Here is a 27,215-nt window from a genome sequence, read left to right as displayed (position 1 = left end):
CGAGTTGCAGTGGTTAAAAGCGTTCGATCATTTTCACGGGTACCGGACATGACGACCTCTCTGTTGGCGGACCCGTTAGGTCTCTGTTCGGGTTCCTGGCAGATCCCGGAGACTGGGACGGACTCAAAAAAAAAAAAAAAATAGGGATTTGCGGACCGAATGTTAGAATGGACAAGGCGACCGCAATTTGGAGACCAGAAAGTTGACGGGGTGGAGAGGGGGTGGAGAAAAGATGGATGGCCCTTGTTGATTTGCCAGTGGTGCAATGTCATTCTATGGGAGTGGAGGAAAGGTGAATGGTCACATTTGTTGGCGAGCTGGGGGTAGTGACATGTCAGACAACGTAATACTGAGGCCCAAGGTGGTGGGGGTAATCTTACTTGTAGTTTCTTTTCTTGCGTCTTTTTTTCTTCTTGTTATATGGAGCTCATTAAGGCTTCACTGGATTTGTAGATGTAGATGTGAGGTAGCTCGGCAATTTTGTGACAAAATGCACCCGCTTGGTACATGAAAAGAGACTCCTATGCAATACAAATGTGCAAAGGGCCACTAAGGCAGCTACGAGTAGGCCTTTCTTTCAAGAATCTCTGAAGTCCTCACGCTACATGCCTGCTATGCACCGCTCTGCTTGCACAACATTCAAAAGTACAGTAAACAAGCAACAAAAGTATGCATATCAACAGTTTCTAAAACCCCCTCAAAAACTCCTCCAAACTTATCGGCTTCCTCACAGCATTATTGATCCCTTCATGATACGTAACCCAAACCCTGTCCTTCTTTTCCCCGTCGGCCCCTGTATTTTTCGTTCCATTCCCACTTGAATCTTTCAACACCGGCTTGAGCACAATAATCCTCCCGAAAAAGTCCTTCTTGACTGCTATCTTGTCCTGCTGCTTTAACATCTCCAGCTTTTGTAGATGATCAGGGGTATTTTCCTTGTTGTTGTCATCAATATGGGGGATGATACCGCCGCCGGCTCTGAGCCGTGCCTGGCGAGAGGCTGTTTCTCTTGCGGCAATCGTCTTGGCCAGCTCCTGATCCAACACTTGGCGGACGGCATATCGTGTCGGTGGTGCTTGGGAAAAAAGGAACTGGGAGGCAGACGCCGTCTCGAAGGTGGCCAAGGTATCCAAGTCTCTGTATCAAAATGTCAGCGTGTGTACTGTGGTAAAAGTGGGGCCAAGAAAAAGGGGCAAAAACTCACGGCTCCATCCGGTACACCCACGTCGTCCTGCCCACCAACCCGCCACTACCGTCTTCAATCTTGCCTTTGTGTAACTGAATCCCAACCTCGGCCAGCACGTTGGCTGCTCTTCTCACCATGGCCTTTTCGCCCTCTCGCCTGACGCTCGCGATGGAACCGGTCTTGTCGCTCCCCCCAATAACGACAGGCTTTACATCTGGTGACACCAAGCGGACGAGATAAGGAAGGAAATCGGTGGCGATGTCTTCTGGGCTGCGGAAGGATCGTGATAGTGAGGGCGGTAAAGAGTCCTGGATCCCCTGGAGGATGGCGCGGTTGAGCTTTTCTGCCTCGCGCGCCTCGTAGTCGGCCCTGGGGCCGGAGAAGGGGAGGGGAGGTGCCTCGTTGGGGTCGTCTTCACCCCATTTCCTTTCGTGCGCAGCCGGCTGGTGACGACGCGCGGAGGCAAAGAGGTGGTGGCATGCCAGGACGGGTTGGGAGATGTATTGCGCTAGCTCCCACTCTTGGGCCGAGAAAATGCGGGAGGAGCAGGTATCGTGGAAGTGCATCCATTCGTAGGCGATGTCGGGCTTGGTCAGGAAGGAGTCGTCGTTGAAGTCGCGGTTGGGGTATTCGAGGAAGATCTCTGTCATGATCCGGTCAACCTCACCGCTCGTGTCAATCATCTCACGCAGGCGAGACATGGCATATTTCTTGGTTTGTTCAGAGATGCCTAGCTGGGCCTGCGGTTGCTCGTGAAGAGCATTCTTCTTCGCGGCGACGGGGAGGCTCTGTTTGGGGAAGCCAGCGCCTTCTTGGAAGATGCGGTTGACGATTTCTCTGACGCCGCCGCGACCAATGCCTCTGGCGCCTCCTCCTCCATGAGCTAGATCTTGAATGACATTTTGGTCTATCCATTGTCGGGTAAGAGAAGGCGTGGCTTGTTTTGAGGTTGCTTTGAGCCTTCCGGCAACCCATTCTCCCACCACCATGACACCTCTCAAATCTCCCTCGGCCGTACTTTCTGCACCCTTCCGAACATCTTGCCCACTGGTCATTCCCCAAGCAGCCTCACATAGCTTTCGTGCGGCATCCCGGTCACAGGGAATCCCCTCCTTCTCGAAAACAGCCTTCAACCTGGTCACCACGGCTTCAACAGTGGGTTTCCCCACATGGATAACCTCTGCCAAACCAGATTGTCTGAGTGGCCTAAGAGAAGGATGGTAGACGTCGTTGCAAATCAGGATGAGCGGCCTCATCTGGCGGAAATCATCCCCTTTCTTCTTCTTCCCTCCTCCCTGTCCCGAAGAATTCTTCTGATCGGTAGTGACAAGATCAATAAGCGCCCTAACAAACCCTACTTCACCACCTGCTCCGGATCCAGAAACCACGCCGTCCACCTCATCCACAACCACACAGATTGGCCGCGCAATCTTGTCTCTTTTCCCGGTCTCTCCCGCCTTCTTGTTCTCAAGAGTTCTGACTGTTTCGGTTCCCAAGGTTGTCCGGATGCGCCCCTTGACTACATCTTTGCTTCTGTCGTCACTTGCATTGATCTCGAGAACGTCGTATCCAGCCTGCCGGGCACACACGTGTGCCAGCGTCGTCTTGCCGAGACCTGGTGGACCATGGAGCACGAGAATTTTGCGGTGCAACCGTTCCTCCTCTTCCTGACCTTGTTGCTGCTGTTGACGGCGAGCAGAAGGACGAGTCTTGGCTGTGTTAGGAAAGACGATTGGATCCCATTTCTTGAGCCAGCGTAGCACTTGACGATTTGTCAGGTCATCGCCGACGAGGTCCATAAAGTTCCGGGCTCTGTATTTCTCGGTCCAGAGAAGTGTCCGCCGTTGCTTTTTCGGCTGCGCTTGGGGTTCAACGGACAGCAGTGGCTCGTCTGGGTGTACAGGGGGCGCAATGGGCGCCGTCGTCTTCTTCCGTGGCTTCGCAAGCTCCTGAGCGGCCTTGTCCATGAGACTGTGTATGTCGATACCAAAATAGCTCTTCTTTGCGCGGCCTTCTTTTGTTCGGGACCGTGCCGCTACCATTGTTGCGTAGGAAATGGACTCGGTAGGTTTGCGCTCGCGGATCGGGATCGTTTTTCCGGAGCATGTTGACATGCCGTAGGGGGCGGGAACGAACTCGTCATCCTGAAGAAAATCGGGCAAGGGTTGTGTTGGCTGAGAAGGGAAGATTTGCGTGACTTGGGTTCCAAAGAGACGATCATAGCGTTCTGCTTCTTCCTCCGACTCCTGGGGCGCTTGGCTCTCTGGGGGCGTTGTCTCTTGAGTCTCGTTGCCATCATGCGCGGTTACTTCGGAATTCTGGGTGTCGTAGTCCAACATTCGCCGCTTCGGCAAGGGCTGTTGTGTAGTGTCGTCATTGTCGTCTTCGTCTGAACCGTCGTCTGCGAGGAATCCAGCAAGAACGCGGGGCTTGTGCTGCTTCGGTGGTTCTGCTGGGCGAGGTCTCTTGGCTTTGACAGGAGACGAGCTCGCCGGGAAGGTAATTGGGGACGACGGGGCTATCATTGTAGATTTGAAAGAGTGTTGATATCCCAGGTGAGCTGCCAAAGTACATGGCACGTAAAAAAGATAGTGATGAGTTGTCGCAGCTCCAAATTGTCAAGACTGCGTTGCGCTGTTGTCTTGGGAGCGCGGAAGACGCGCTCAAAAAAGTGGACTCGCGACCCGCGACGCGATCAATTAAGCGGGACAGTCGTAGTGGTTGGTCCGTGCACACTCTGACCGGCCGGTGTATGTCAAATGAATTTCCATGTATCATGGATCGAAAGTTACGTGTAAGTGCACCTTCAGGACTTTCTCAATCCATATCTTTGAGAGGATGTCAAAATTGCCCGAACACATTTCCGTTTGATGATTATTAAAGAACAGTTTCTTAAGAGAAGCGGGCTTTTACATAGAAGATACCAGAATCACCCCAGAAAGATTATACCACGACTGCTTACCACTGCATCCCAAAGAGAAAACATCAACCCTCCCACCCACACATCCCCTCAACTGAACCTCCCCAAACTAGCCCACCCACTGATTCCCCCAGCAACCCCAACCGCAATCCACCGCCACTGATTTCTCCTCACCCACCCCATCACCAACTCCCTCATACCCGTCTCCTCCCCCCATTTCTTACTCCCCTCAGAAGCAGTATGCCCGTTGACACTAGGAATAATCCACCCCTTCTTCATCCCCTTGATTACAATCTTCCCCGTTCCCTCATCATCCTTCAACAACCTAGCCAGCCGCCATTTGCACGCCCCGTTGATCCCCGTCTCAAAGTAGTAAAACGTCACCGCGAGAGTACCCCACAGAATCCCAGCAGAAAGCAGATAGAGCCCTCCCTGAAGTCGAGTTTGGGAGTGATTATACCAGAGGTAGACATTGGAGAGCGCGGCGGAGTTGATGATAGGAGGCACCCAGCTCGGGCCCTGGCGGTAGATGAGATGCCATTGCTTAGCAAGAAGTTTCTCCTCTGTTGGGGGAGATAAGACAGGAGATGTGGCGAGGAGTGAGAGGGTTGTGGAGTGAGTTAGTGTGATTCCTCAAGAAAGTTAGCATCGTGGGTGTGATTGAAATGGGACGGGGATGAGCTGACCGGTGAAAACAGCCGGGCCAAAAATGGCCGTCCACTGGGCAATGGGCTGGAGCGCGAAAGGCATCTTGAAAGCTGGCTGAATCTGGTAATGCTGCTGACATGAAATTCAAACCGAAGTGAGATGGGGGGTCGAGGTTGAACTGCGGAGGTTATGGTACGAGAATTGGTCAAGTAGAGCGGACATGCCGTGACACCTGATAGGTGGACTCGTGGGTTGCACACAAAGGACAACATTCCGGTACCCCGCCATCATGATTCGACACGACATCTACCAAACCGCATACCAGCTCGGCTGAGTAATCACGAATGGAAATAAGGTTCAGACGTTGGAGGGGTAGCCGCAACCCGATGTAGAGAGGAGGCGCGGGTCGATCTCGATATCTTTCGGCTGTCATCTTGGGTACATGGCAATAAAAGCAAGGTAGTGCCGCGATTCTCACGACTATGGTTCGGGACCGAATTTGGTTGTCTAGGTGCATATGCACGAGCCTCCAACAAGAACCAAAGCGTTTCAACTACCATTTGAGTTGCTCATCATGCTCATGTTGGTGTGGTAAACGTCACATCACGTCGAGACCATTCCGTTCGAATAAATAGGTAATCAAAAGCCATGTTCAGATCCATTATCTACCGCAATTTCAGGTATCATCATATCCCATCATGTCATTATATCCCAACCAACGCCTTGCCAAACAAAATCAAAAAGCCAACCAAGACCCGCTCTTCATCTAGAAAACCTCCAAGCTAGAGTCTTCCGTGTCCCTTCTTCTCTCCAGATTTCTCACCACGCTTGCAACCGCAGTCTCAACATCAATGTGGAAATATGGCCTATTGACACCATAGATCGGCGCCAATCTTTTCCCACTTGGTCTCGATTCGCCAGAAGAGACGGGTGCAATCTCATCACGCTTCTCACCAGAGCCAGCGTGACCAGCCTCCAAGTCCACATCCCCTGACCCTCTTTCCTTCTCCTTCCTCCCAACAGTGACATCCGGATCAACCCCGGCAACGGCCACAACATCCTCCCGGGCCCCCCCTGCCCTTTCAACGCCATGGCCTCTGTCAACTCCAAACCCAGCTGCGACAAGCGCCCGCTTGGTCCACCGGTTTGTCACACCCGCAAAATACCACTCCACAACCTCGGGATCTGTGTACTTGTTGAACTGAGTCCTGAGATCGACAAGAGCCTGGGCGGCAGTCACATCAATGGCGTTTACAGCGCTGAAATCAAGGATGATGGCCTTGAGCTTGGGCTTGGAAGCAATCTCCTCAGTGTCCACAACCTGACCGCGACGCGGGCCTGGATCATTCCAGGGGCGATCGCCGATTTTGTCGTACTTGTTGAGCTGCGTCCTTCGAGTGTGCTTGTAGATATACACCGTCATCTTGTCCAAGTGTCGTGCGCAGTTGACGTAGTTCAGACCTTCGTTGAATCGGTAAATGAAGACGCCCGGGTACGGTGATGTGATGGGGACCTGCGGGTTGGATTGGTCACGGCGGCCGAGATCAAGGTACGCCGAATGCTTCTCGCCATCCAGGGCAGATTGGTCGACATTCTCCTTCTTGAGGATACTGTCCCGGCTGGCGTGCTGCAGCTGAACACGGCCCAGAAAGCTACCTGGGCTTTTGGCAATCCTCCAAAGCAAAACAGCCCCAGACGCAGCGATTGTGACATAGATACCATTTTCAATGGAGGTGAAGATGGAAACAAACACGCCGGCGAAGAAGATAACAACTTCGAGAGGCGATGTCTGCCAGTATTTGTACACCTCCCGCGGAGGTGTGATAAGATCACCGACAGCGTGGATGATGATTGCTGCCAAAGATGCCGAAGGAATGTAGAAGAAAACCGATGTGAGCGCGTAGAGTGCCAGTAGCACAATGACGGCTGTAAAGATGCCGGCGAGGGGGGTTCTGACGCCAGCCTTTGCCTTGATGGCTGTACGCGAAAACGAACCGGTGGCCGGATAGCCTCCGAGGAATGGCCCAAAGACATTGCTGAAACCTATAGCCACCAGCTCCTGCGAAGGGTTGATCATGTAGTTGTTGACACGCCCAAAAGACTTTGAAATCGCGATGTGCTCGATCAGAAGGACGATAACGGTGACCGGAAGATGAGGTGCGATGGCGGACAAGATCTCAGTGTTGATTTCAGGAGCACCAACATGTTGGAAACCTGGACACGACACAAGTCAGCTAAATCTCTGAGGAATATTGTCAAACGTAGCCACTTACCACTTGGGACATTGCCGAGAATCTTGAACTTGGCATTCTTCGCATCCGACACGCCTCTGTTGACCAACCAGCTCACGAGAATGTACAAGATGACGATGAATGCCATGCGGAGGGTGGATATGAAGAACCACATCTTGGATCTGGTGGGGCTGCGTTGGCCCATGAAGCCGCAAAACCAGCGGATAAAGTAAAGACCGAACAAGGCCGACAACCCCATTGCAGCATCAAGCCTGGTATCGCCCAGGTGTTTGAGGGTGTTGATAATGACTTTGTATGTCTCCTCGCGAGTCTTGACAGTCGAAATTCCCATCATTGTCGGCACCTGTCCAGCGGCGATACTGATGGCAGAACCAGTCATGAAGGCGCCGATAGCTGTGAGCGGAATGAATTCGACGATGAAACCGAGTCTGGTAAGTCCAATAAACAGCAGAATCACGCCTGAAATCAAAGCCAGAGCTCGTGCAATGACCTCAGCCTCGAGTTCAGGCTGTGTTGCTCGGATGTCGAGTATGATGTTTCCAACAATAGTGGACATCACTGCAACGGTCTAGAATTTTGTGTCAGCCTCTTGATCATAAAGTCAAAAGTGATATCAGAAGAACTCACGCCGATTGTGATATCCTTTGAGGTGGCAAAGGCCCAGTAGAGGAAAAATCCCACGAAGCTGGTGTACAATCCGAACTCGGGGGGCAGATTGGCCAAACCAGCGTAGGCCATACCCTGAGGGACAACAACAAACCCGACAGTGATGCCTGGGAAGGTTTGTCAGACACAGCTGAATCAGTGACTGGCAGGCAGTGCTTACCAGCAATGAGATCTCCGAGTAACCATGTCAAATTGTAGTGAAATATCCAGCCCCAGAACGGAAACAGCTCCCTGAAGTAGTGTTTGATTCCGTCAGCGGTGGGCACCAGATGAGCCAGAGCCTCCTTGGCCGAGGGTTCAGACTCGAGGTAGAGTCCATCGTCGTAAAAGTCGGCGTCATGGAGCTCATCCTCGGGACGGATCCCAAGGAATCGCTTCACACGACTGGCGGTGGTGTTGTGAGCCATGGTTGATGTCCGGATGGCTGTGGGTCTGGGATCAAGCAGCGGAAGGAAACGGACGCTGGGGAAGTCTTATATCTTGAGAATCCCCGGCCGCTCCGCTCAATCAGGAAAACGTGTGAGCGATAATCGGTATGAGCTGGAGTGCGTCTTCTGGTAGTCTCTTGGGCCCACGGTAGGCGAACGTGCAGCAGATGGCGTCGGTAGACAGGGGTGCAGCCAGGGTCTGGGATCCGATAATCGAGCACGAGCTCAGATGCTGAGGTGTTTAAACCCACTAGAAGGGCTCAGTTTCGTGGAGGGCAGTGGGATCGCTCGCTTTTCGGTGGTTGCTGATCCACCTGAAGCGCGGGAGACGATGACACACCCCAATGCAGGAATCCCACTATGTTTCTGTGATAGGAAGTACAAGCTGCAAAAAGGCGGCAAAGACCGTCGTGGTGGAATTGATGAGAGACGGACCAGTCCCCCTTTTTGTGTTGCTATCCCATCTCTGGGTGCTGGACCCTGCTCTGTCCATTGCAGCGGCATCGATGACATTGATGTGTGTATCGGATGTTAGTGGGTGGAGTCATGTCGCCTGGCTTCTCCGAGACCGCTAGAGGGGCTCCTAAGCAATGGAGACTCGGTCTTGCGGTACAGATATTTTTGCCATGTCGATTACGGGGATTCCTTGATTAGTGACCGTATTTCCGGGGTTTTGGCAGAGCTCCGCTGCCCCAATTCGCACGCCATAGCAAAGCCTGTCATTTGGCGGGTCATGGTTGGTGTATTTGCCGGGGAACAAGTGGTTTCTTTGCAAGATTTTGCATCCGTTGCCGTCACCAAGGTCCTCCTTGCCGATTTCCCGTTGATCGCTCGGCTCTATTGCTGCACAGGGGCGCCCTACGCTAGGGTCGAACGTGTCAGCGGCATACTCAGGATGGGAAAGACATAAAGAACTAATAAATGCTTTGCGTCTTTCAAAGTCTTCGAAGACACCCTCAAGAACCCCCTTTGTATTTACATCTTCTCTGCCTATACAACTAACAAATCTTCAAATGTCGTTGTCAACAGTGGCTCGGCAGACGTCAGACAATGGCACAAATTTCTGGGCATCGTCGAGGTCCCGGACGCCATGGCGGGACCAAGACTTTCCCCAGGAAGCTTGTCTGTGACACTGGACCAAATCATCTGGACTAGGGGGATTCCGTGCTTCTGGTCGATTGTGAAGCGCATGCTGGAGGACGCCACGATTTTTCTGGTGTTTGCTATCGTCTTGGCTGGTGAAGACGTGCTGGTCTCACTTTCGCGTCGATGGCGTGGAGTTGCTGTCAGTGTTTGGGGCTGTTTGACGGGGCGTGGGGTAGGTGGGGCCTTTGATATGATTGGCCAGGACACCCTGCCCACTGCTCTTAAAGGAAGGTGCTTGCTCTCCACCCCTTGTGTCTTCTACAGTTGGTTAGACATCTTCTCTCATCTTCATCTAACTGTCTCAACATATGTCTATTTTCCTAGCATTTTTGTTCTCGTCACACAGGACGATCGATGCTCTCTCGACTCTCGATTGTCTCATGAAAATCACCCCCCTCTCTCCTTGCCTCAAATTCACATGTGGGCTAGGCTGAATCGCGTTAGGCAGTGTGGGGGACGCACACGGAACTCCATCCGCCCAAAAAGCACAAAAGGCCAGACCCGCCCACCTTTACGAATGACGACATTTCAGGGATTCTCTTGCGCAATCCATCACGACGAATGAACACCCAGCCGGGCGTCCACCAGCATGCCGCCAGCGTTCCCTTCAACCAGCTCACAAGCTCACGCACACCGCATCAGTGAGCCGGGTCCAACAGAATGGTTCGATTGCAGAATTGGAGAATCGAGGATTACATGACTGAGTCCACAGCCATTGGAAGAGTGTGAGATGACGGTATGAAGTTGGGGATTTGAGGGGTCGGTGATGTTGCTACGGACCAAACGCCTGGCGTCTCTCGCCAAGCTGCTTCTCGCCCGAGACTGAGAAAAATCAGCGAACCCTTGGAATGGAACGATGGTCAGCTCTTCCGCTTTGTTATCGAACGACAGGATGTGGGAGTGATGAAGATGACGGAAATACTGATCAACAAAAAAGAACTGACGGGCGGCCGCGATGGGAAAGGAAGATGCAGGTGGCAATATGATGACGGTGGCATCCGGCCTTCTGCTGCTCAGTCTGTGAAGTGTGCATCGTGGAAGGGCCGCGGAGACGTCAGTCACAATGGTGTGTTGGTGGGAAGGGTGCGTTATGAGATGTCTTAGGACATGGGGGCACTCCTGAGCTTTTTGTTTCTGGGAGACGAGCTGCCAAGCACCATCACCCTCAACATTTTCAGACATCACCAAGCGAAACGATCACCAGATACCAAAGGGCGTGGAGTGGTTCTCAATCAGCTTGTCAGTGGGTTCTACTGTGGCCTGGATCTGGAGCAAGCCTTTTGTCGAACAAGCGAGCCAAGTCAATACTTCAAGAGTCTGGACCGTTCCCGGCACTCTGGACATGGCTCGTCTCCAAAATCAAGGTTTAGGCCGATGGGGCGTGGAAAGCGAGCTGCCGGTACTGCAGCAGATCCCAAAAGCAATGATGCTTCACGCTTCAAGGTGGAACGCAGTCATCATGTTTAGAGGGTGGTGGTGGAAATGAGCTAGCGTCCAAGACTATCCAGTCAGGAACAGGGGCTGCCGTGGCGCTGAGCACGCCTTCTAACGCGATGCGAGGTGAACAAACCCTTTTCGGCTTGTTGGAATGAACAAGGACCACGATGCTGCCCACCTATTGCAACCGGCTGTCCCAAGCCTTTACGTTCTCTTTACGTGAATGCTCTTGGCTCCCCCAACTTGCTGCCAATCTTTGCAGACCATCGCTTCCTTTCTTCCCTGTGAGCGTCTATTCTGCATTGCCAGCCAACGCCACCGCAATGGGGGCACTCATTGTACAGCCCGGAACTACAACGGACCGAGCCTCGGTGAATTGGAGTAGCCTAGACTTATACCCTTCGCATCTCTCTGATGATGATCAGCCCAAACCGCTTCCCAGAGATGGTGTGCTGGAGTCCATCAATCGCGAGTTAGGCAACAGACGCAACAAGCGCACGGTATGCACGACAGCCTTCTTCTTGCATACATGACCCGGCATGTAACCCACTGGAACACGCCTGTGCATCACCGATATTATTCGCATTGTCCATGCACAGTTACTGGAACCTGGACTCAACGGACGCGACTGGAATTAACGGCGAATACCCTGGTGACGTCGCTCGTCTTACTCCAACATGCATCCCAGCCTTGCGGTCTATCGCCCTGATTCAGGGCCTGACAGCTCGTTCCCAGAGAGGCACTTGGACGACCCGAGGGACTCCCCTTCAGAATGGCCTGGCCAGCAGGATATCGCACATTTTCCTCCCATCAATCTTGACTTTGCAGAAGCTGGTCTGTCGAAGATAGAGAATTTCGAGTCAAATAGCACATCTCTGTGGCCACAAGGATGGATGAACCAACAACGCTCGTTGCTTCATCGTCAGCAAGTATGTTTTCAAGTTGGCTGATTGTTGTTGGCATGCTAAACCCCTGGCTATAGATTTCTATTCACGCCGGATCGATCGAGTTACCCATATTACATCCTTCCTTTCGGCAGACAACTTCCCCTGTTCAAGCCGAATGGGACCTATTTCGTGCGTCTTCAGAACAGTCCCCGGGGTATCTTCAATGGAACGCCCCCCCACGGCGGTCAACCACCGAGGAAGATTCCGATTCCAATCAAAGTCAGCACGACAGTGTTGAAGAATTCTGCCCGCCTCTGTCAACATGGAACGCCACACACAAAGCCAGGCGACGAAGTGCACATCGTATCACCAAACCCACTAGATTGCCTGTCGTGCCAGTCGTTCCTCAAACCATCATGTCCGACAGTCAACCCAACGAATCAAGCCCAGATCTGTTCGATTTCACGAGCACCAATATTTTCTGTGCTCAGCCGAGTCATGATCCTATGGTTTTGAACCATGGAAATGGTGCCACAAACTTCGCCTTACCTCAAGGCGAGGAGTTCACTGCGGAGAAGGTCCATTCGAAGCGCATCGCACACAAACTATCCGAGAAGACACGGCGGAATCGGTTGACACTTGCAATACGAGAGATTCAGAAGCTCCTACCTTCGGAAAGTGATCGGGACGACATGCTACTACCAGACAATGAGCTGCTTATCCGGCCAGGCGTCCCGAGCAGCAAGCTAGATGTGGTCGAGATGGCTATTGGTTTTATCAGAAAGCTCAAGGAAGAGAATGTCGGCATGACAAAGAAGCTGCGGGAACTTGAACAGAAGTCAGCACAAAAGTGTCGATGTCAGAAGGAGGAACATGGCCAGGAAAAGACCCCGCCGGTGGAGGAGCCAGAAGATGAAGCGAAAGAGTAGTGGTCATCTTTATATCAGATCCACAACGGTGCGGTTAAGCGCATCGTGGCTTGATGAGGTTTTGACTGTCATGAGTCCAGTATACCATGACGGATAATGAATAATGGAACAAGACTTGCAGTGACGTTGGCGAGTCCCCTCGCTGCCATTTCAACATTTCAAGCCTGTTTTCACATACTCATTTGTCCGCCTTCTAAAGCTCGTTTTGGATCTATTCCACAAGACCTGCTATCTGCGTTTCGGACCCTGTCGAGCATCTTTCAATGCCGTCTAAGAATGATTTGATGCACACTGTTCGAGACATGCTTCCAGTAGTATATCGTTATAACCTACTTAAATCAGCTTTGAAGATCTTTCTCGTATCCATCGCTGACTTTGCTCTCTTCCAGCACCAGAATAGGAAACAGAGATTCTGATCAGTGGCAGCCTTACTGAGCAGGGCAAACCTGAACGTGGGATAATCTAAAACCATGGGGTCCTCAGTGCATGCTAGATAGAGAGTTCAGCTCGGGTACAGTAGGCAGATGACCCCACACACCTCGGTGGGTTTTAGGCGTGTGCTTAAGCATACCTAGGGTCTCCCTAAAGCTCTCATATCCCATAACTCTTTTCTCTTCTTCATTTTTTAAGCTGAGCTTTCCTGCAGCAGCCTCGATGCACAAAGCCCAGTGATCATTCTAGCGACCTCGAGGCCGATGAGAATGCTGGCAATTTGCATGCCTTTCAATTTCTGAGACAGAACATTTCTTCTCGCAAACCGCAAGCGCCAAACAGGGCACAGAACAGGCAGGTGATCACACGACAGCCTAGACCACTCAAAGACACGACGTTACGTAACACCTCGCCTGGCACCCCTACCACTTGATCTTAAACTCAGACTGCTCTCTCCTCCTCCCCGCAGTCACAAGTGAACACGAAGGAAGAAGTCCCGGTCAAGTTAGGTGGTCTGTGGTCATGAAAGGTTTCCGTTCATCCGAAAATTCATTACCCCACGCGTGTTTCGGAGAAACAAAGAGCCTCATGGTTCGGATTGTGGGCAGACCGGTCTGTGGCTCTCGCCGTGAGCTATATCCCGGTGACTGATCGGGGGGAGGAGGGAACCAAAGGGAGACTGGCTCAAGAATCTCCAAGAAAGCCAAGGGAACGGCAAGAAAAGCCAAGATGTGACATGTAGGGCTCTGGGTTCGCTCACTCCGGAGCTTCCCATTCAGAACTGTTCACCCCATTCCCACTCACCTCACCCATCCGTGCCAAGGGACGAATGGAGGAGGACGGACTTTCGCCCGCTGGACGCTTGGGAGACTCGTTGCCAAGCGGGGGCTAAACTTGAGGAGGTTGATGTGCCATCGGGTGGCTTATGCAATTTGATACGTAGAGAACGCCATGTGAGCGAGGAGAGCTAATACAACTGATATCCATGTTGCCACGGGCTGCTGGACGGACAATTGTGTTTTCTTCTGTTAGTGCCAAGACTTCAAGGCGTTGCCCTGGCCACCTGACCCCTGGCCACAATGTTGACTGAATGTAAACAAACCCCTGAAAAAAAAAATGGCTTGCACATCCACAATGAAGCCACAGTCAACTGGTTTTAGAAGTTAATCAACTTTATACAACATAATGTTTTCAGTTTTCAAGTCATTCAACCCTGATTTCCATGATGTTCGTACAGCAACTGCAATCGCATGTGACCTGGCACCCTCTGTATCGTCCAACAATGACATTGGCAGGAGTGTTATTAGCAAGAGTGCTCTTTCCCAGGCTCAAACTGTCACTGCATTTAAGCTCCACAGCGCACCGCAACACCGGTTCCCAAACATCCTCCAGTCATGTACCTCTTTGACCTCCACCATCAAATCCACCTCCTCAATCTCGACAACAAGTGGCCGCTCCCACCCCAAATCATGCCGCCACACAACGACACCAAGACGGCCTCCTCTTACTCCAACCGGCATCCCACAATCCCTACCCCTACCCCTTTCACCTCAACCCACCCACCAACTCGAAAATCCCCTCGAGCCATCTCCCCCACCTCCGACGACAACCTCTCCGCCCTTCCCCCAAACCTAGCCTCCCTCACCCTCTCCTCCTCTGCCCAAAACCGCACAATTATCCTCGGGCTAATCAACTTCCCCCCCGCCGCCATCAGCGCCATCACCAACCTAGCCAACACCTCCTTCCCCTCTATCATCGACGGCAAATCCTCCTATATCAAACTCGAGTCCAAAACCATCGCCTGGGTCGTGATCAAAATTGGCATGCGCGCCACGCTATACTCCAAGAAGAAATTCGCAGAATTCACCCGTCAATGGGTGGGTTTTTTATGTGGGGGTCTCAAAGAGCTGTGGTACCACGGTTGGGGGTTTGTAACCGTTGTTCAAAACCCGCTTGAGCCGCCGACGGTGGGGAGGAAGGTTTTGGCCCAGAAACAAAACGTGGATGTCCAGAATTTGGTTTTTCGGTCTGATGGGACCAGGGAACGGGAGAGGTATGAATGGTTGGGCATGAGTCTGCATCAGTTGGGGGAGGTCTTGGTTGTGGGGGGGTTGCCTGCTAGGGTGCATAAACGGATAGCAAAAAGTTTTTTTCCGATGGGGTTGGGGAAGAGGAAGAGGAAGTGGGGGGTTAAGGGGAAGTATAAGGGGTATCAGAGGCTGAGCTTTGCGGGGAGGAAGTATTTGGGACCAAAGGGGGCGGAAGACGAGACCGTGGTGAGGTTGGTGGAGGTCGTGGAGGATGAAGGGTGGGAGCTGTACGCTAGTTTGGGGACGTGGCCGGGGTTGGTACTGTTTAGGAAGGCGAGGGCGCCGGGGTCGAGGGTTCCGAGCCGGTCGCTGGGTTCGGAAGAGAGGGTTGTGGCTATGTCTGAGGTTGATTAAGAAACATTGAATAGAATGATATGTGTAGACTAAATGCTAACTTTATTCTCAACAGCTGAGTACTGTTTGATTCTCTGCCTTTTACATTTGTCGGATACATTCAAGACCACTAATCACCCGGCCAAGAAAGCTTTTTGGATTTCAGATGTTTCCGACGACACCATAAGCGAATCTTGAAGACTACCTACACATTAAAGTCCATCATGCTCCTGTCACTCATCATCAGATCGCCTGGATCCATGAACCCTTGTCTCTCCCTCGCAGCCTGATACGCCGGCCAGATGGCGTCCTTAACCGTCATAAAATCCGGGAACTGGCCATCCAAATTCATAGTCGAGCCCCTCACAGCGCCGTACTTGTAGAATGGGGCTAATCTCCTCGCGATATCCTATTGTTTGTCAGTCAACAACTCTCATCCCCTCTCTTATTCAATTCGGGCAATGTCAACTTACATGAACCAACGAGCTCCTCCAGCAACCGATCGCTGCTGCTCCCCCTTCCCATTCTTACCTTCCCCTATTTTCAGCCATCAGTATCTCCCTAATGTCGTCCGCTTTGGGTGGATTTCAAGTTGACCTGGCTTGGAACACAATCGTTGTAGTCATCTCGGCGCAATCGCTCTGGTCAGAGTCCGTTTGCATCTCTACTGTGCCCTTGTTTGAAAGGGGACCAAGGCTGAAACCGTGCTCGTCCCGATCCTTCTCTGCGAGGTCCAGGAGGGAGCGCGGGACAGAGAGGACATAGTCTAGAGAGATGAAGCCCTGTTCGAGATCAAAAGGGGGGGCGGGGGTCATTTGGGTCTGAGGGGCCGCCGGGGGACCAGGTGGACCGGGGAGGATGGGGGCGAGACGGCTGCAGCGGTGGTTAAGACTGGTGGTTCGTGATGTACTAGCGAGGAGGTGTCGAGTGTGAGGAGGCCTGTTTTGATGCGGTAGTGCTGACGGTTGGAGCCTGGCTGGATCGTGCGTTGATTGGGGTTTTGGGGCTGGGCACACTGGCATGAAGACAGATCTTTTTCGCTGGTGCTGATAGGAAGCTCAAGGGCGGAAATCCAGCATGTGGAGCGAGAGGAGACGGCGAGGAAAAGTGATTCTGGGCATTGTGTTTACTTTGTTGTCAAACTGTGTATCTTATTTGTGTGTGATAGTGGATTGCTGAATGCGATGAATGAAAGAAAGGCAAGCAAATGTCAATGAGACCAGATATATATATACTTTTGTGAGAGATGTGTTTAAAACTTTGATATTTTTCAGGCCCGGTAGCTTTGACAGTTGGCTTTGGTGGTGGGCAGCCACAGTGGGGCTGGACTTTGTTTACCTTCATACTTTTGGTGTCCAGGACGCTGTAGCTCCGATTCAACCTATGTACATTGGTATTCGGTAGGGAGCGTGAGATCCTATACAGCGATTGTCTATTTGAAGATAATAGAAATCGTAGCGGAGTGCCAGCAGAATCTGAACACCCCCTCAAGAGACCACTGTTTCTTCACGTATCTGATAGGCTCCCAAATGGGTAAGTGACATCAGGCAGGGCATAGCAAAAGTTTCAGAATAGGGTTGGTGACTGATTCTACGAGTAACATTGATTAGATCCGAACAGATATCGACATTATTGTCATCAAGTTATCAAGATATACCTGGTCTTTCCACGAGAAGGTACCTTATCAGAGATGAGTAATTCGTTGCATGTTTAGTATTTACCAGGTATCCATGTGTGTGTGATATGTATGGTCCTTGGTTATTGCAGAATGTGAATCACATGTCAGTCACAAACACCAATATCCACTTATTAATCCCTATCTCTGTCATGCCTTTCCTGTTTCTGCTTGCTTCCAAGGACATATCCAGTAACTTCGATCGAGGTCTTCATCACATCGGAAGATATGATAAGCCGATCTCAAAGAGTCCGCTAATTTCAACTCATTGATAGCCATACAATAGCAAAGCCTCTGCCTTGTCTTTGTCAAAGCAGGGATGGGTAACGGAAAGAGCATCACACAAGGGATTCACCGCCCTCGCCGATAACAGAGCCATTGTGGTCTCAACGTGCCTTCCTAATTACTTCGGACGGTGGGATCGAATTTTCATTGGTGAATCAAAGTTTCACTGTTGACCCGCGTCCAAGGTGCGGGTCTCGCGACTGCCTTTTTGAGTATGTATTCCAGGTTTCAAGTTGATTTTTTTTTTGGCTACCTACCTACCTTACCTACCTCACTCACCCTCTGGATCCAGAAGTCAAAGTCGCCCTTCCCTTTCCCGCTTCCTCGATTCAACCCATCACTCAAACCTCCTCACAATTATCACCACAAAGTTCGACAGTCATGCTGTTAACAATCCTCCTTTTGCTTCCCATTCTTGGGTGCGCCGCGGAGAGGCTCTTTTTTCACCGTTCAGGTGACTGTTGGGATGGTGCCGACACTATCAGCTGGTATGTCGCTCAGAATCATCGAGGACGCTCGACCAATCTAACCCAACTCGAATCAGCCGCGATATCCCCGCGTCCGTTTGCTGTCAGGCCTCGGATCCTTGGTGCGGTGTTGTCCACTGCGAGGGCTGTCCCAACGGCTCCACTGTCGCTGGCTACTTCCAGAACTCGTGCCAGACCAAGGCCAACGGCCGGTGTGAAATCACACACCCGTTCAGTCAGGAGGGATTACTCGGATGCTGTGTGGACCTTGGCCCCTACGACACTTGCGCTGGCCAGTGGTACCCATCCTCCAGCATGGACGTGGCCACTACCTCGGAGAGGATATGCGTTCAGCCCAACGTTATGACATACGTTGACCATGATCATGGTGTCAAGAGGGAGATCCATATCCCCCAGGGAGAGCTGAAGAGAGCTACGCAGCTTTTGTTGGCAAGAGACTTTGGAGGCCTGCGAGCGTTTGAAAATTGGGGTAAGTTCTCAAATGTTGTTGCCATTGCCATATGTGCTGTATCGTGTGCTGACATTGCCAATAGCTCACCAGAGTTCTGACGAGTAGGCTCGTCTCGGATGGGGCTTCAAAGCACTGGCGATGTGGTGTTGAAGCTACTATAGTAGCTCGGATCTAGCAATGCATCAGACGCATCAGATGTGCTTAAGCGAGGAGGTGGGCATGATCTCTGGGGCGGACATTCTTCTTCCACATTGAAGGCAGTTTGACAATACATCGAGCAATTCCACGTTGATTCTCTCTAGCCGCGGCTCCAATGTTTGGTGAGGCTGAATTGCCGTAACTGCTAGCTCTCAGGTGAAAAGATTCTTGCCAGCCAAGTGGATAACTATGGATAAGCCTACATGGTGCCAGCTTTGAAGTCATTGAACCCAGAGCCAGCTGCTAGGTTGAGCTTGAGATTAGGGTCGTGGGTGAATGCAACGTCCACGGCAGTCGACCCCGACGAATGGCACCCTGTCTAATCAGATATACCTTAATCGTCACCGGGATCTGGGGCAACCCCGTCATCAGACAAGCTCAGGGCGCACCTCTTCTCGAGCCCCTGTTGCTTTGTGGCACGCAGCAGATACAGATGCGCTCTTTTTTACCTTTTTGGACCCTGTCTGCAGGCTGAGTTGTATCGTCCCGTGGTGGTTGATCAGTGGTCTGCTCAACCGGCAGGTTGGATGGTGTGTGAAAGTGAGAGTGGGGGTCATCCAACCTCCTCAAACCCGGTGCTTGGTATGGGGTCTGGGGGAAGTGTTTCTCCAAAACGTGGGTTTCCGAAAATGCCATGTGAAAATGTGCCAAGACAGCATCTGAAAGGTTTCATATTGGAAACTCGTAACTTTGTCATCTTTTGGATGTCAACTATAGGACTAAAACAGATGGATATGTTTGGCCTTGGTCGCTCTTGGTTTTCCTCGCGTGGTTCGACCGAGCAGGGACTACGGCAACTTATCTTCCGGTTATCGCGGCCCCGCATTGCGGGTGGTCTAGGCGCAGGTTGATGGCTGGTAGCTACTGTAGGTGGCACATTGTGGCTTACCCCTCCAAGCACCCCAAGCTTCAAAGTTGATGTCGTCGGCGGCTTGTTTGAACTTGGCATTCACCGAACAAGTGCGGGAGGACAGTCTCACGTGCTAGGATAGTCCAACTCAAGCTTTTACCTCCGATCAAAGAGCAAAAGGCTCTGCCTGCCCGCTAGAGGACAAACATCAAGCAGCCATCTTCCAGGTTCCCTGAATAAGGTACTGGCTGAAAAGCTTCTTTGCTTGGTACCCCACATACACCTAAATCCAATTGGATGAGGTTTTGCGGCCTGAGAACATGGGGTTTTGTTCACGACGGCCATGCTTGACTCGATGGGATCAAGTAAAAACTTTTCGAATCCGCTGAGATGCGGGGTCGATTGGCCGTTATCTTATCCCCGCTTATCGATAGACCATCTTGGTGCAGGGCCAAGATGCCCAAGTGAGATTTTTCCCGTGCACCAAGTCAACGGCTCTCCGAAGATAAGGGATCATCCCTGCGGGCGGCCAATGGCTGGACAGCCTCCAGCGGGGTCCCGACCTGCCGTAGCGCCTCCCAAGGTCACAGACCACCTGCAAGCAAGCCAACTTTCTTCCAACCTCCAAGAAGCAGCTGCAAGAGCTTGCAGACGGTTTGGCCGAGACCCTTGGTTTGAGCGCGTATTTTGCCTGGGATACAGCTCCTGCGGCCAGCTCTGCTCTAGACTTCTTGGGCGACAGCCATGTTGGCATGCCACCGAACCTCTTTTCAGAGCCCCCTGTCCAGCAGCCAGCCCAGCCATGGTTGACGCGTGGGGGAACCGAGGGGGGCATCACCAGTTTGGTGTTGCCGATATCGATACCACACCAATTCTCACCGTCTTTGAGAATTGGAGATCGGCGGGGCGAGAAACCCGATTAGGCATAGATAAGTATCGAATGACATTGTCAACCACTACGGCCACAAAGAAACCAACAGCTGTTCCATGACGGTGACACGCAGGTATTGGAAACTCCAAGCCCCTATGGCAGATAACTCGTCTGCTGGTGTCCAGGATCACCTCGCCACAGCCCTTATCCAGACTCCCCTTCTTCTCCGCCTCTTGCACCGGTAATGCACCGTTTCTTCAACCTCGATCCTGCATAAGTACAAAAGAGGTCCCCTACTTTTGGCCTGGGGTGTTCTGCAACATTGACGACTCAACTTTGTCGATCAATTCCAACTCCCCACAGAGCCCCGACCCGGCATCCCGTGCAGCACCGTCGCAGCAGCGCGTCATCCTAGAGGAGAGCTAGAACACCCCTCGTCTGCTCAACCTGTTTGACGCTCCTCTCGACGTTGCAAATTTTTTGACCCGAACCCCACAGCCCTCGGTCGACCCTCTATACCATCGAAGCCATGGAGAACACAACGTTCACTACGGAGGCGCCACGGAGACGCAATGCCTTCAAGCGCTTCGCGGACAAGATTGCTGTCGAGCAGGAGCCCGGGTTGACAACAGCACAGCTGATGGTGCGGACCTCCTCCTCCCTTCACACACCGCGCGCTCGTGCTCTTTCTGTACCTGTCCGTGATCCATGGATATCGGATTAGGCCTTCAGAAAAGAATCCATGCCCCCTCTATCGCGTCTTCGTCCCGTCGCAATGACAAGCTGACACGGACACCACCACAGTTGACGAACCACGATCTCAAACCGGTTGAGCCCGAACGACGCCAATGGGGTCCGTGGAACTTTGTCGGTTTCTGGATTGCCGATTCATTCAACATCAACACCTGGATGATCAGCGGTACTATGATCGTGGGCGGTCTGTCGTGGTGGCAGTCGTGGATTTGTGTCTGGCTTGGTTATGCGATTTCTGGCTTCTTTATTTGCTTGACGGGCCGCATTGGCGCACAGTATCACATTGGGTTTCCGGTCGTGGCCAGATCCTCTTTCGGAATCTGGGGAAGTCTGTGGCCAGTGTTCAACCGGGCTGTCATGGGTGAGCAACGAGATCCTCGCGAACCGCATACTTGGCGCATTTCGGGGGCTAACAACTATCGCAGCTTGTATCTGGTATGGTGTCCAGTCGTACATTGGAGGGAGGTGTGTCTACATCATGATCAGGGCAATCTGGCTATCTTGGGTGAGTGTTGGAAAGCTGCCGTCTGTTGCCTGGATCCATCCAACTGACAGCTTCTAGGACCGCAATACCATCCCCAATACCTTTCCTGAGAATTCCGGTACCACCACGGCCGATTACGCTTCTTTCTTCATCTTCTGGCTCTGCTCGCTTCCGGCCATCTGGTTCCCCGTCCACAAGATTCGCCATCTGTTCACCGTCAAGTCGTATGTCGTCCCTGTTGCGGGCATCGCCTTCTTGGTCTGGGCCGTCGTTCGCGCCAAAGGGCTCGGTGATATCGTGCGCCAGCCAGCGCGCTTGGAAGGCTCCGAACTCGCCTGGGAGTTCGTGAAAGGTGTGATGAGCTCCATTGCCAACTTTGCGACTCTCATTGTCAACGACCCCGATTTCTCCCGCTTTGCTGGCAAGCCCAAAGACGCCCTCTGGTCTCAGCTCTTCACCATCCCTATTGGTTTCGCTGTCACCTCATTCATCGGCATTATCGTCTCCTCTTCCTCGACAGTCATCTACGGCGGTCCTCCCATCTGGGACCCTCTTGTGCTCCTCGAAAAGTTCATTGATGATAGCGGTTCTGGTGGGCGTTTCGGCGTCTTTGTAATTGCCACCGCTTTTGCCCTCGCCCAGCTCGGCACCAACATTGCTGCCAACTCCGTCTCGGCTGGTACCGATTTGACTGCCCTTCTGCCTCGTTGGCTGGACATTCGTCGCGGTGGTTACATCGCCGCTGCTGTCGGTCTCGCCATGTGCCCTTACACCCTCCTCACCGACTCCAACCAGTTCACCACCTACCTCTCCGCCTACTCGGTGTTCCTGTCCTCCATCGCCGGCGTCATGATTTCCGACTATTACTTTGTCCGCAGGGGCTACCTCGACGTCAAGGAGCTCTACGACGCCCGACCCACCTCCCCATACCGCTTCACCTACGGCTTCCACTGGCGCGCCTACGCCGCCTACATCGCGGGCATTCTCATCAACGTCGTTGGTTTTGCCGGAGCTGTTGGCACGGAAGTCCCCATTGGCGCCACTTATGTATACAATGTCAACTTCTTTGGCGGATTCGGAGTCTCAGCGTTTGTGTACTGGGGTCTGTGCAAGCTCAGCCCTATCCCCGCCTGCAGCGACAAGTGGATGGAGGTTGGCGACGAGATTGATGACTTGAGAGTGGCGTATGATGCTGACAATGCCAGCGGGACGGGGAGCCAGGAGTATGTCCCCGGCAAGGGAGAGAAGGATGTGGGCAGGGTTGTTTAATAAAAAAGAAATTGGAGTTGATGAAAAACCGAGTTGGGAGGGAAGGAACAGTTGTTTGCTTTTGTTTTTTGGAAGTTTATACCCTTGACGTAGTTGATCTGCCAATGTTGTTATGGAGGATACCTGATTCTGGGAGTTTTGCCGAGGACATGTCAAAACAGCGATAATAAATAACGATTATACACTTGCATGCCGGTAGATGCCGTGCTATCGTGGTCCTGATAGCTCTTTGTTCACTCGTGTTTTTAGGGTTGTGTGTGTGACCATTTCTCATGCAATTTAGGTGTGCACATCGTGGACAACTTTTATTGAACAGTTGACAGGCGTCAGAGCATGTGTGGCAGGTTGGGAACATGGTCCAAAAGGAATAAACGTTACTGCTATCGATAGAAACTTTTGTTTACCTTCACACCGATCCTACAACGCCTTATTAGTACTTCAGTATCCATATTGCCATAACCATTAACACCCTTCATAAACCCTCGTGATTCATTCTCTTCGTCACATCATACCTTCACAACCTTAATCCACATCCTCGGCATCATCCACCCATACACCCTCTTCTCCTCAGGCACAACCCCAGCTACTTCGGCATCTTCCACGACCGCCAAGTTTCTCTGCAATTGCCACACCCTCCACGCCCTCAACATCAACAACGCCACCGCCCCGACAAAGTACGTGCACCCAACATACACCTGCGAGGGCAAAAACTTGGCGTCATCTGTCCTGCTCTCATCCACGAACTGCAGAGCGATAGCTTCCCCAAAAGTAGCAGGCAGCGCCATCACCAAGCACACTGCTGAATACGTGGCCGAGGACTGCCTCAATCCCACCACTTCTGTGACGATGGGGTTGGCAGTGCTCCAAAACGTACCCGATGAGATGCCAGCAAGGAATGCAAATACCAACAGCGGGGGATACGATCGGGCATAGATCCACAAAGTAAGAGAGATTAAACCGCAAAAGAGCGTCATCAACAGTGCCGTGTTGATCCGGCCTTGCCTGTCGCTTACCCAGCCCACGCAGGGGCGGCCAATTCCAATACCGAGGCTCAGCACGGCTTGGACAATGGAGCCTTGATTGAGATCGAGGCCGAGGGAGGTGGCGTGGCTTGGAAGCGAGAAGAACAGCGACACATAGCCGAGTTCCACCATGAAGCCCCAGATGAGGATGAGAATCACTTGCGGGCGGGTGAAGATGTGGAAGCCGAAGGATGAGGACTTCGCCGCAACAGGGTTGTTGACAGGTGACTTTGTTACCGGGCTCTCTCTGACAAGCAAGCCACAGAAGAAGTTGCAGAAGAACATCATATAGGACATAATGCGCCAGGTCCAAGGAATTCCGTACATGGCAATGAGCTTGCCGGCGAGAAGGCTGTACCCCAGCCCGCCAAAGCCTGATCCGGCTGTCGCAATGCCAATGGCTAGACTCCGGTGGGTGGAAAACCAGGGGCCGACAACGGAGAGGGTCTGTCACCACACAGTCAGCGACGGCGATCTCGACAGAGCGCTCAGAAAACTTACAGGAATGTACACTATCCCCATCCCCAACCCATAACAAACTCCATACGATAGTACCAAATGCCAAACCTTGGATGCAGTTGATGAAGTATGAACTCCAATGGATGCAATCACGGACCCTAGCACAATCGTCCCTCGAGTTCCCAGGGCTATTTTGCAGCGATTTGCCAGTGGCGCAACGATGAGGGCCATAGCCATAGCCAGGCCTCCGATGATGGCGTACTCAAACCTCCCCACTCGTGCAAAAGTACCTTGGGATATGTAGCGATCGAGAAATATTCCCCATGGTGATCCTACTCCCCATGTGTTGGCGTGGATCATGAAGCTGCAGAAGGTGCAGACCCAGCCATATCCACCGTCCGGGGCTCTATCTTCAACGGCGGCTGCGGCGGCAGTGGCTGTTGTTTTCTCAATGCTACCAGTGATTTGCTTGGGTTCTTTTGGGCTGTCAAACAGTTGGTTAAGCTTTTGGGCTGAGCTTATGGCGGTGGGTGGAACTGATGGAGCGAGCGTGGTTGTGCTGTCTCCTTGAGCGAGAGAACGGCCAGCATCTGTGTGCGATGCTGCCATTATGTTAAAATAATACAACAAGCAAGATGAGAAGCCCGAAAAGCGAGTGTTGATGAGGATTTGGATATTGCGGAAAAGGAAGAGAAGGACTTGCAAAGAACAGAACGAATGTTTTGTGTAGAGTTTGCTAGGAGCCAGCCTCTCGTCATCGGTGGGCCTGACATGCCACATCGCGATTTCCTTGCTCGTCGCTGTCTTCCTCGTCATAATCAGGAACAATGTTCTGAATCTTGCCGTGTTCATCTAGAACAACCCCACCGAGCAAGCCAGCAATTTCGCCCGGCGTAAGCGCCATCTTGGAAAGGTTATGTTCTTTGATGGCGGCATCAATCGTGACGAGTTCGGTGTGCTGTAGTTTTGCCATTCGCTCATCAATGGTCTTCCTCACCATGATACGGGCTCGCCGGGTCTGTTTCTGCTGGCCTATGCAATGCACGCATCCAAAGGCCTGTTGCTTGATGGCGTAGTTCCACCAAAGATCCAAAATGAATACTCGGTTTCCACAGGCAAGATTCAATGCTTGGCCGCTGCATTGAATCGAGGCAACCTAGATATATTTGCCAGAGTCCTATCACGCGAAGGGTGTAGCTTCGAGTAATGTGAAACATTTGCCGGGGAGAATGGTAAAAGCAACAAGATCACATACAAATACTTTGTTCTCCTCCTTTTCAGTGAAGTCGTCCTGTGCTTGAATCTTGTCGAGACCGGATTTTACACTTTCGTCTAGAAAAAGAGACTCGACCTTTGATGGGCCGACTGGCTGAATCCCATTCACATCATCACCCATTTCCCGACCTTTGCGATCAGAAGCACGTCGCCATGCACCGCGAATCGCCTTCTTTTTCATCGGGGTGCTCTTTTGGTCCTCTGGTTTGGATTTGCGAGACGCCTTGATGTTCGTAATGAGCTTCTTGCATACACGGCAATCAAGATCCTGCTGAACGTCCTCCGTCATGTCCGAGAGGTGGCTCTCGACACATTCCCGACAGAAATGATGCCCGCACTAAGATTTTCTGTTAATTAGACTTCCATTCCCTATAACGTACATTAAAAGCGAGCGACCAATATAAGCGAGCGACCACTTTTTTCACGCGGCGCGTAACCTCACCCTCAAACCTAATTTTCTCAACAATCTAAAATGCCATCTGCTTCAGAAGAAGCCCATATAATCTTAGCCCTTGAAGCTCTTCAAAATGATAAAAATCTAAGTGTATCAGCTGCAGGTAAGATGTATAACGTCGATCGCAGCACGCTCAGACACCGACGCGCCGGCCGGCCTGCACGACGCGATACAACGCCCAATTCGGAAAAGCTCACTCAACCAGAAGAGGATGCCATTATTCAATACGTTATTGAGCTATGTGCGCGAGCTTTTCCACCAAGATTGCGTGGTGTGGAAGATATGGCCAACCAACTGCTACGCGTACGTAACGTGCCCCCTGTTGGCAAGCTCTGGGCACACAACTTCGTCAAACGCCAACTTACCGTCCACCTGGCGCATCGCAACTACCGATAATGGCTGGACTACCAATACGGTAGGCCTAGATTGGATCAAGCACTTCGACTATCACACAGCGTCCCGCACAAAGGGCAAATACCGGTTGTTAATCCTCGACGGTCACGAAAGCCACCACTCGACCGAATTCGAGCGCTACTGCCAGGAGAACAACATCATCACGCTCTGCATGCCTCCGCATTCTTCACACTAACTCCAGCCACTCGATGTCGGCTGCTTTGGGCCGCTGAAGCAGGCGTATGGTCGCCAGGTTGAGGACTTAATGCGTGCATATATCAACCACGTAAGCAAGGTCGAGTTCCTCTGTGCCTTCCGCGAGGCCTTCTTCGCCTCTATAACAGAAAAGAATATACAGGGTAGCTTTGCGGGTGCTGGCCTTGTGCCATACGATCCAGAGAGGGTGCTTTCCAAGCTGGATGTAAAGCTTCGTACGCCAACACCCCCATCCTCAAGGCCTGGCACTGCACAACCTTGGGTCTCCCAGACACCACACAACCCTCGAGAAGCCAATTCACAGTCAACGCTTATTAAGACTCGCATTGCCAACCATCAAAATAGCTCCCCGAGTTCAATGTTGGCTGCGGTAGACCAGCTTGCTAAGAGTAAAACGGCTATGATGCACCAGGTGGCTCTCCTTCGTGCAGAGGTCTCGTCGCTCCGTAAGGCCAATGAGGCACTAAGCAAACGCCGGAGAGCCAAAAAACACGCGTGAGGCTTGGAGGGTCACTTACTGTACAAGAGGCACAGGATCTACTGGATCAGAAGGCCGTGGATAGGGAGGGAGTGCAAAAAACGCAGCTGGAAAGTAGTAATGCAGGGGGGGCTAGTACGAAGTTTCGGTGCTGTGGTGTGTGCGGCAAGTCTGGCCATAATGCGCGCACTTGCCAGGAGGCTGCAGAAGCATCTGATTCAGCTGTTTCTGATGTAATTA

At 52.1% G+C, this 27,215-nt stretch overlaps 9 protein-coding genes across 9 annotated transcripts; 4 read left to right on the top strand and 5 right to left on the bottom strand.

Moving 5' to 3' along the window:
- Positions 1-545: 545 nt before the first annotated feature.
- On the bottom strand, positions 546-3,711 carry ctf18 (Chromosome transmission fidelity protein 18; the record flags this gene model as incomplete). The annotated part of the gene is made up of 2 exons (XM_062886768.1): positions 546-1,137; positions 1,205-3,711. The coding sequence occupies 2 exons, from the start codon at positions 3,709-3,711 to the stop codon at positions 687-689; spliced, it is 2,958 nt and encodes a 985-aa protein (XP_062749918.1). The 3' UTR covers positions 546-686.
- Positions 3,712-4,196: 485 nt separating this feature from the next.
- Positions 4,197-5,221, bottom strand: QC762_123480 (uncharacterized protein; the record flags this gene model as incomplete). Its single annotated transcript, XM_062886767.1, has 2 exons — positions 4,793-5,221; positions 4,197-4,738 (listed from the first exon to the last, which is right to left on the bottom strand). The coding sequence occupies exons 1-2, from the start codon at positions 4,854-4,856 to the stop codon at positions 4,197-4,199; spliced, it is 606 nt and encodes a 201-aa protein (XP_062749917.1). The 5' UTR covers positions 4,857-5,221.
- A 101-nt stretch (positions 5,222-5,322) lies between these two features.
- CYS14 (Photosystem I iron-sulfur center) lies at positions 5,323-8,079 on the bottom strand (the record flags this gene model as incomplete). Its single annotated transcript, XM_062886766.1, has 4 exons — positions 5,323-6,968; positions 7,028-7,574; positions 7,634-7,779; positions 7,833-8,079. 4 exons carry the CDS (start codon positions 8,077-8,079, stop codon positions 5,521-5,523), a joined length of 2,388 nt encoding a protein of 795 aa, XP_062749916.1. The 3' UTR covers positions 5,323-5,520.
- Positions 8,080-8,683: 604 nt separating this feature from the next.
- Positions 8,684-9,291, bottom strand: QC762_0024260 (uncharacterized protein; the record flags this gene model as incomplete). Its single annotated transcript, XM_062883131.1, has 2 exons — positions 8,684-8,963; positions 9,104-9,291. The coding sequence occupies 2 exons, from the start codon at positions 9,289-9,291 to the stop codon at positions 8,684-8,686; spliced, it is 468 nt and encodes a 155-aa protein (XP_062749915.1).
- Positions 8,912-12,639, top strand: QC762_123460 (uncharacterized protein). The gene is made up of 2 exons (XM_062886765.1): positions 8,912-11,612; positions 11,666-12,639. The coding sequence occupies exons 1-2, from the start codon at positions 11,361-11,363 to the stop codon at positions 12,497-12,499; spliced, it is 1,086 nt and encodes a 361-aa protein (XP_062749914.1). The 5' UTR covers positions 8,912-11,360; the 3' UTR covers positions 12,500-12,639.
- Positions 12,640-14,325: 1,686 nt separating this feature from the next.
- Positions 14,326-15,375, top strand: QC762_123455 (uncharacterized protein; the record flags this gene model as incomplete). Its single annotated transcript, XM_062886764.1, has 1 exon — positions 14,326-15,375. One exon carries the CDS (start codon positions 14,326-14,328, stop codon positions 15,373-15,375), a length of 1,050 nt encoding a protein of 349 aa, XP_062749913.1.
- Positions 15,376-17,225: 1,850 nt separating this feature from the next.
- QC762_123450 (uncharacterized protein) lies at positions 17,226-18,552 on the top strand. The gene is made up of 3 exons (XM_062886763.1): positions 17,226-17,802; positions 17,859-18,271; positions 18,336-18,552. The coding sequence occupies exons 1-3, from the start codon at positions 17,696-17,698 to the stop codon at positions 18,356-18,358; spliced, it is 543 nt and encodes a 180-aa protein (XP_062749912.1). The 5' UTR covers positions 17,226-17,695; the 3' UTR covers positions 18,359-18,552.
- A 1,373-nt stretch (positions 18,553-19,925) lies between these two features.
- Positions 19,926-22,893, top strand: fur4 (uracil permease). The gene is made up of 4 exons (XM_062886762.1): positions 19,926-20,815; positions 20,977-21,286; positions 21,351-21,430; positions 21,488-22,893. Exons 1-4 carry the CDS (start codon positions 20,702-20,704, stop codon positions 22,676-22,678), a joined length of 1,695 nt encoding a protein of 564 aa, XP_062749911.1. The 5' UTR covers positions 19,926-20,701; the 3' UTR covers positions 22,679-22,893.
- Positions 22,894-23,035: 142 nt separating this feature from the next.
- QC762_123430 (uncharacterized protein) lies at positions 23,036-25,773 on the bottom strand. The gene is made up of 2 exons (XM_062886761.1): positions 24,202-25,773; positions 23,036-24,147 (listed from the first exon to the last, which is right to left on the bottom strand). Exons 1-2 carry the CDS (start codon positions 25,009-25,011, stop codon positions 23,185-23,187), a joined length of 1,773 nt encoding a protein of 590 aa, XP_062749910.1. The 5' UTR covers positions 25,012-25,773; the 3' UTR covers positions 23,036-23,184.
- Between the last annotated feature and the right edge of the window lie 1,442 nt (positions 25,774-27,215).

This window comes from Podospora pseudocomata (assembly GCF_035222375.1).
Source record: "Podospora pseudocomata strain CBS 415.72m chromosome 1 map unlocalized CBS415.72m_1, whole genome shotgun sequence".
NCBI lineage: Eukaryota > Fungi > Ascomycota > Sordariomycetes > Sordariales > Podosporaceae > Podospora > Podospora pseudocomata.
This window is presented reverse-complemented; position numbering and strand designations above follow the sequence as displayed.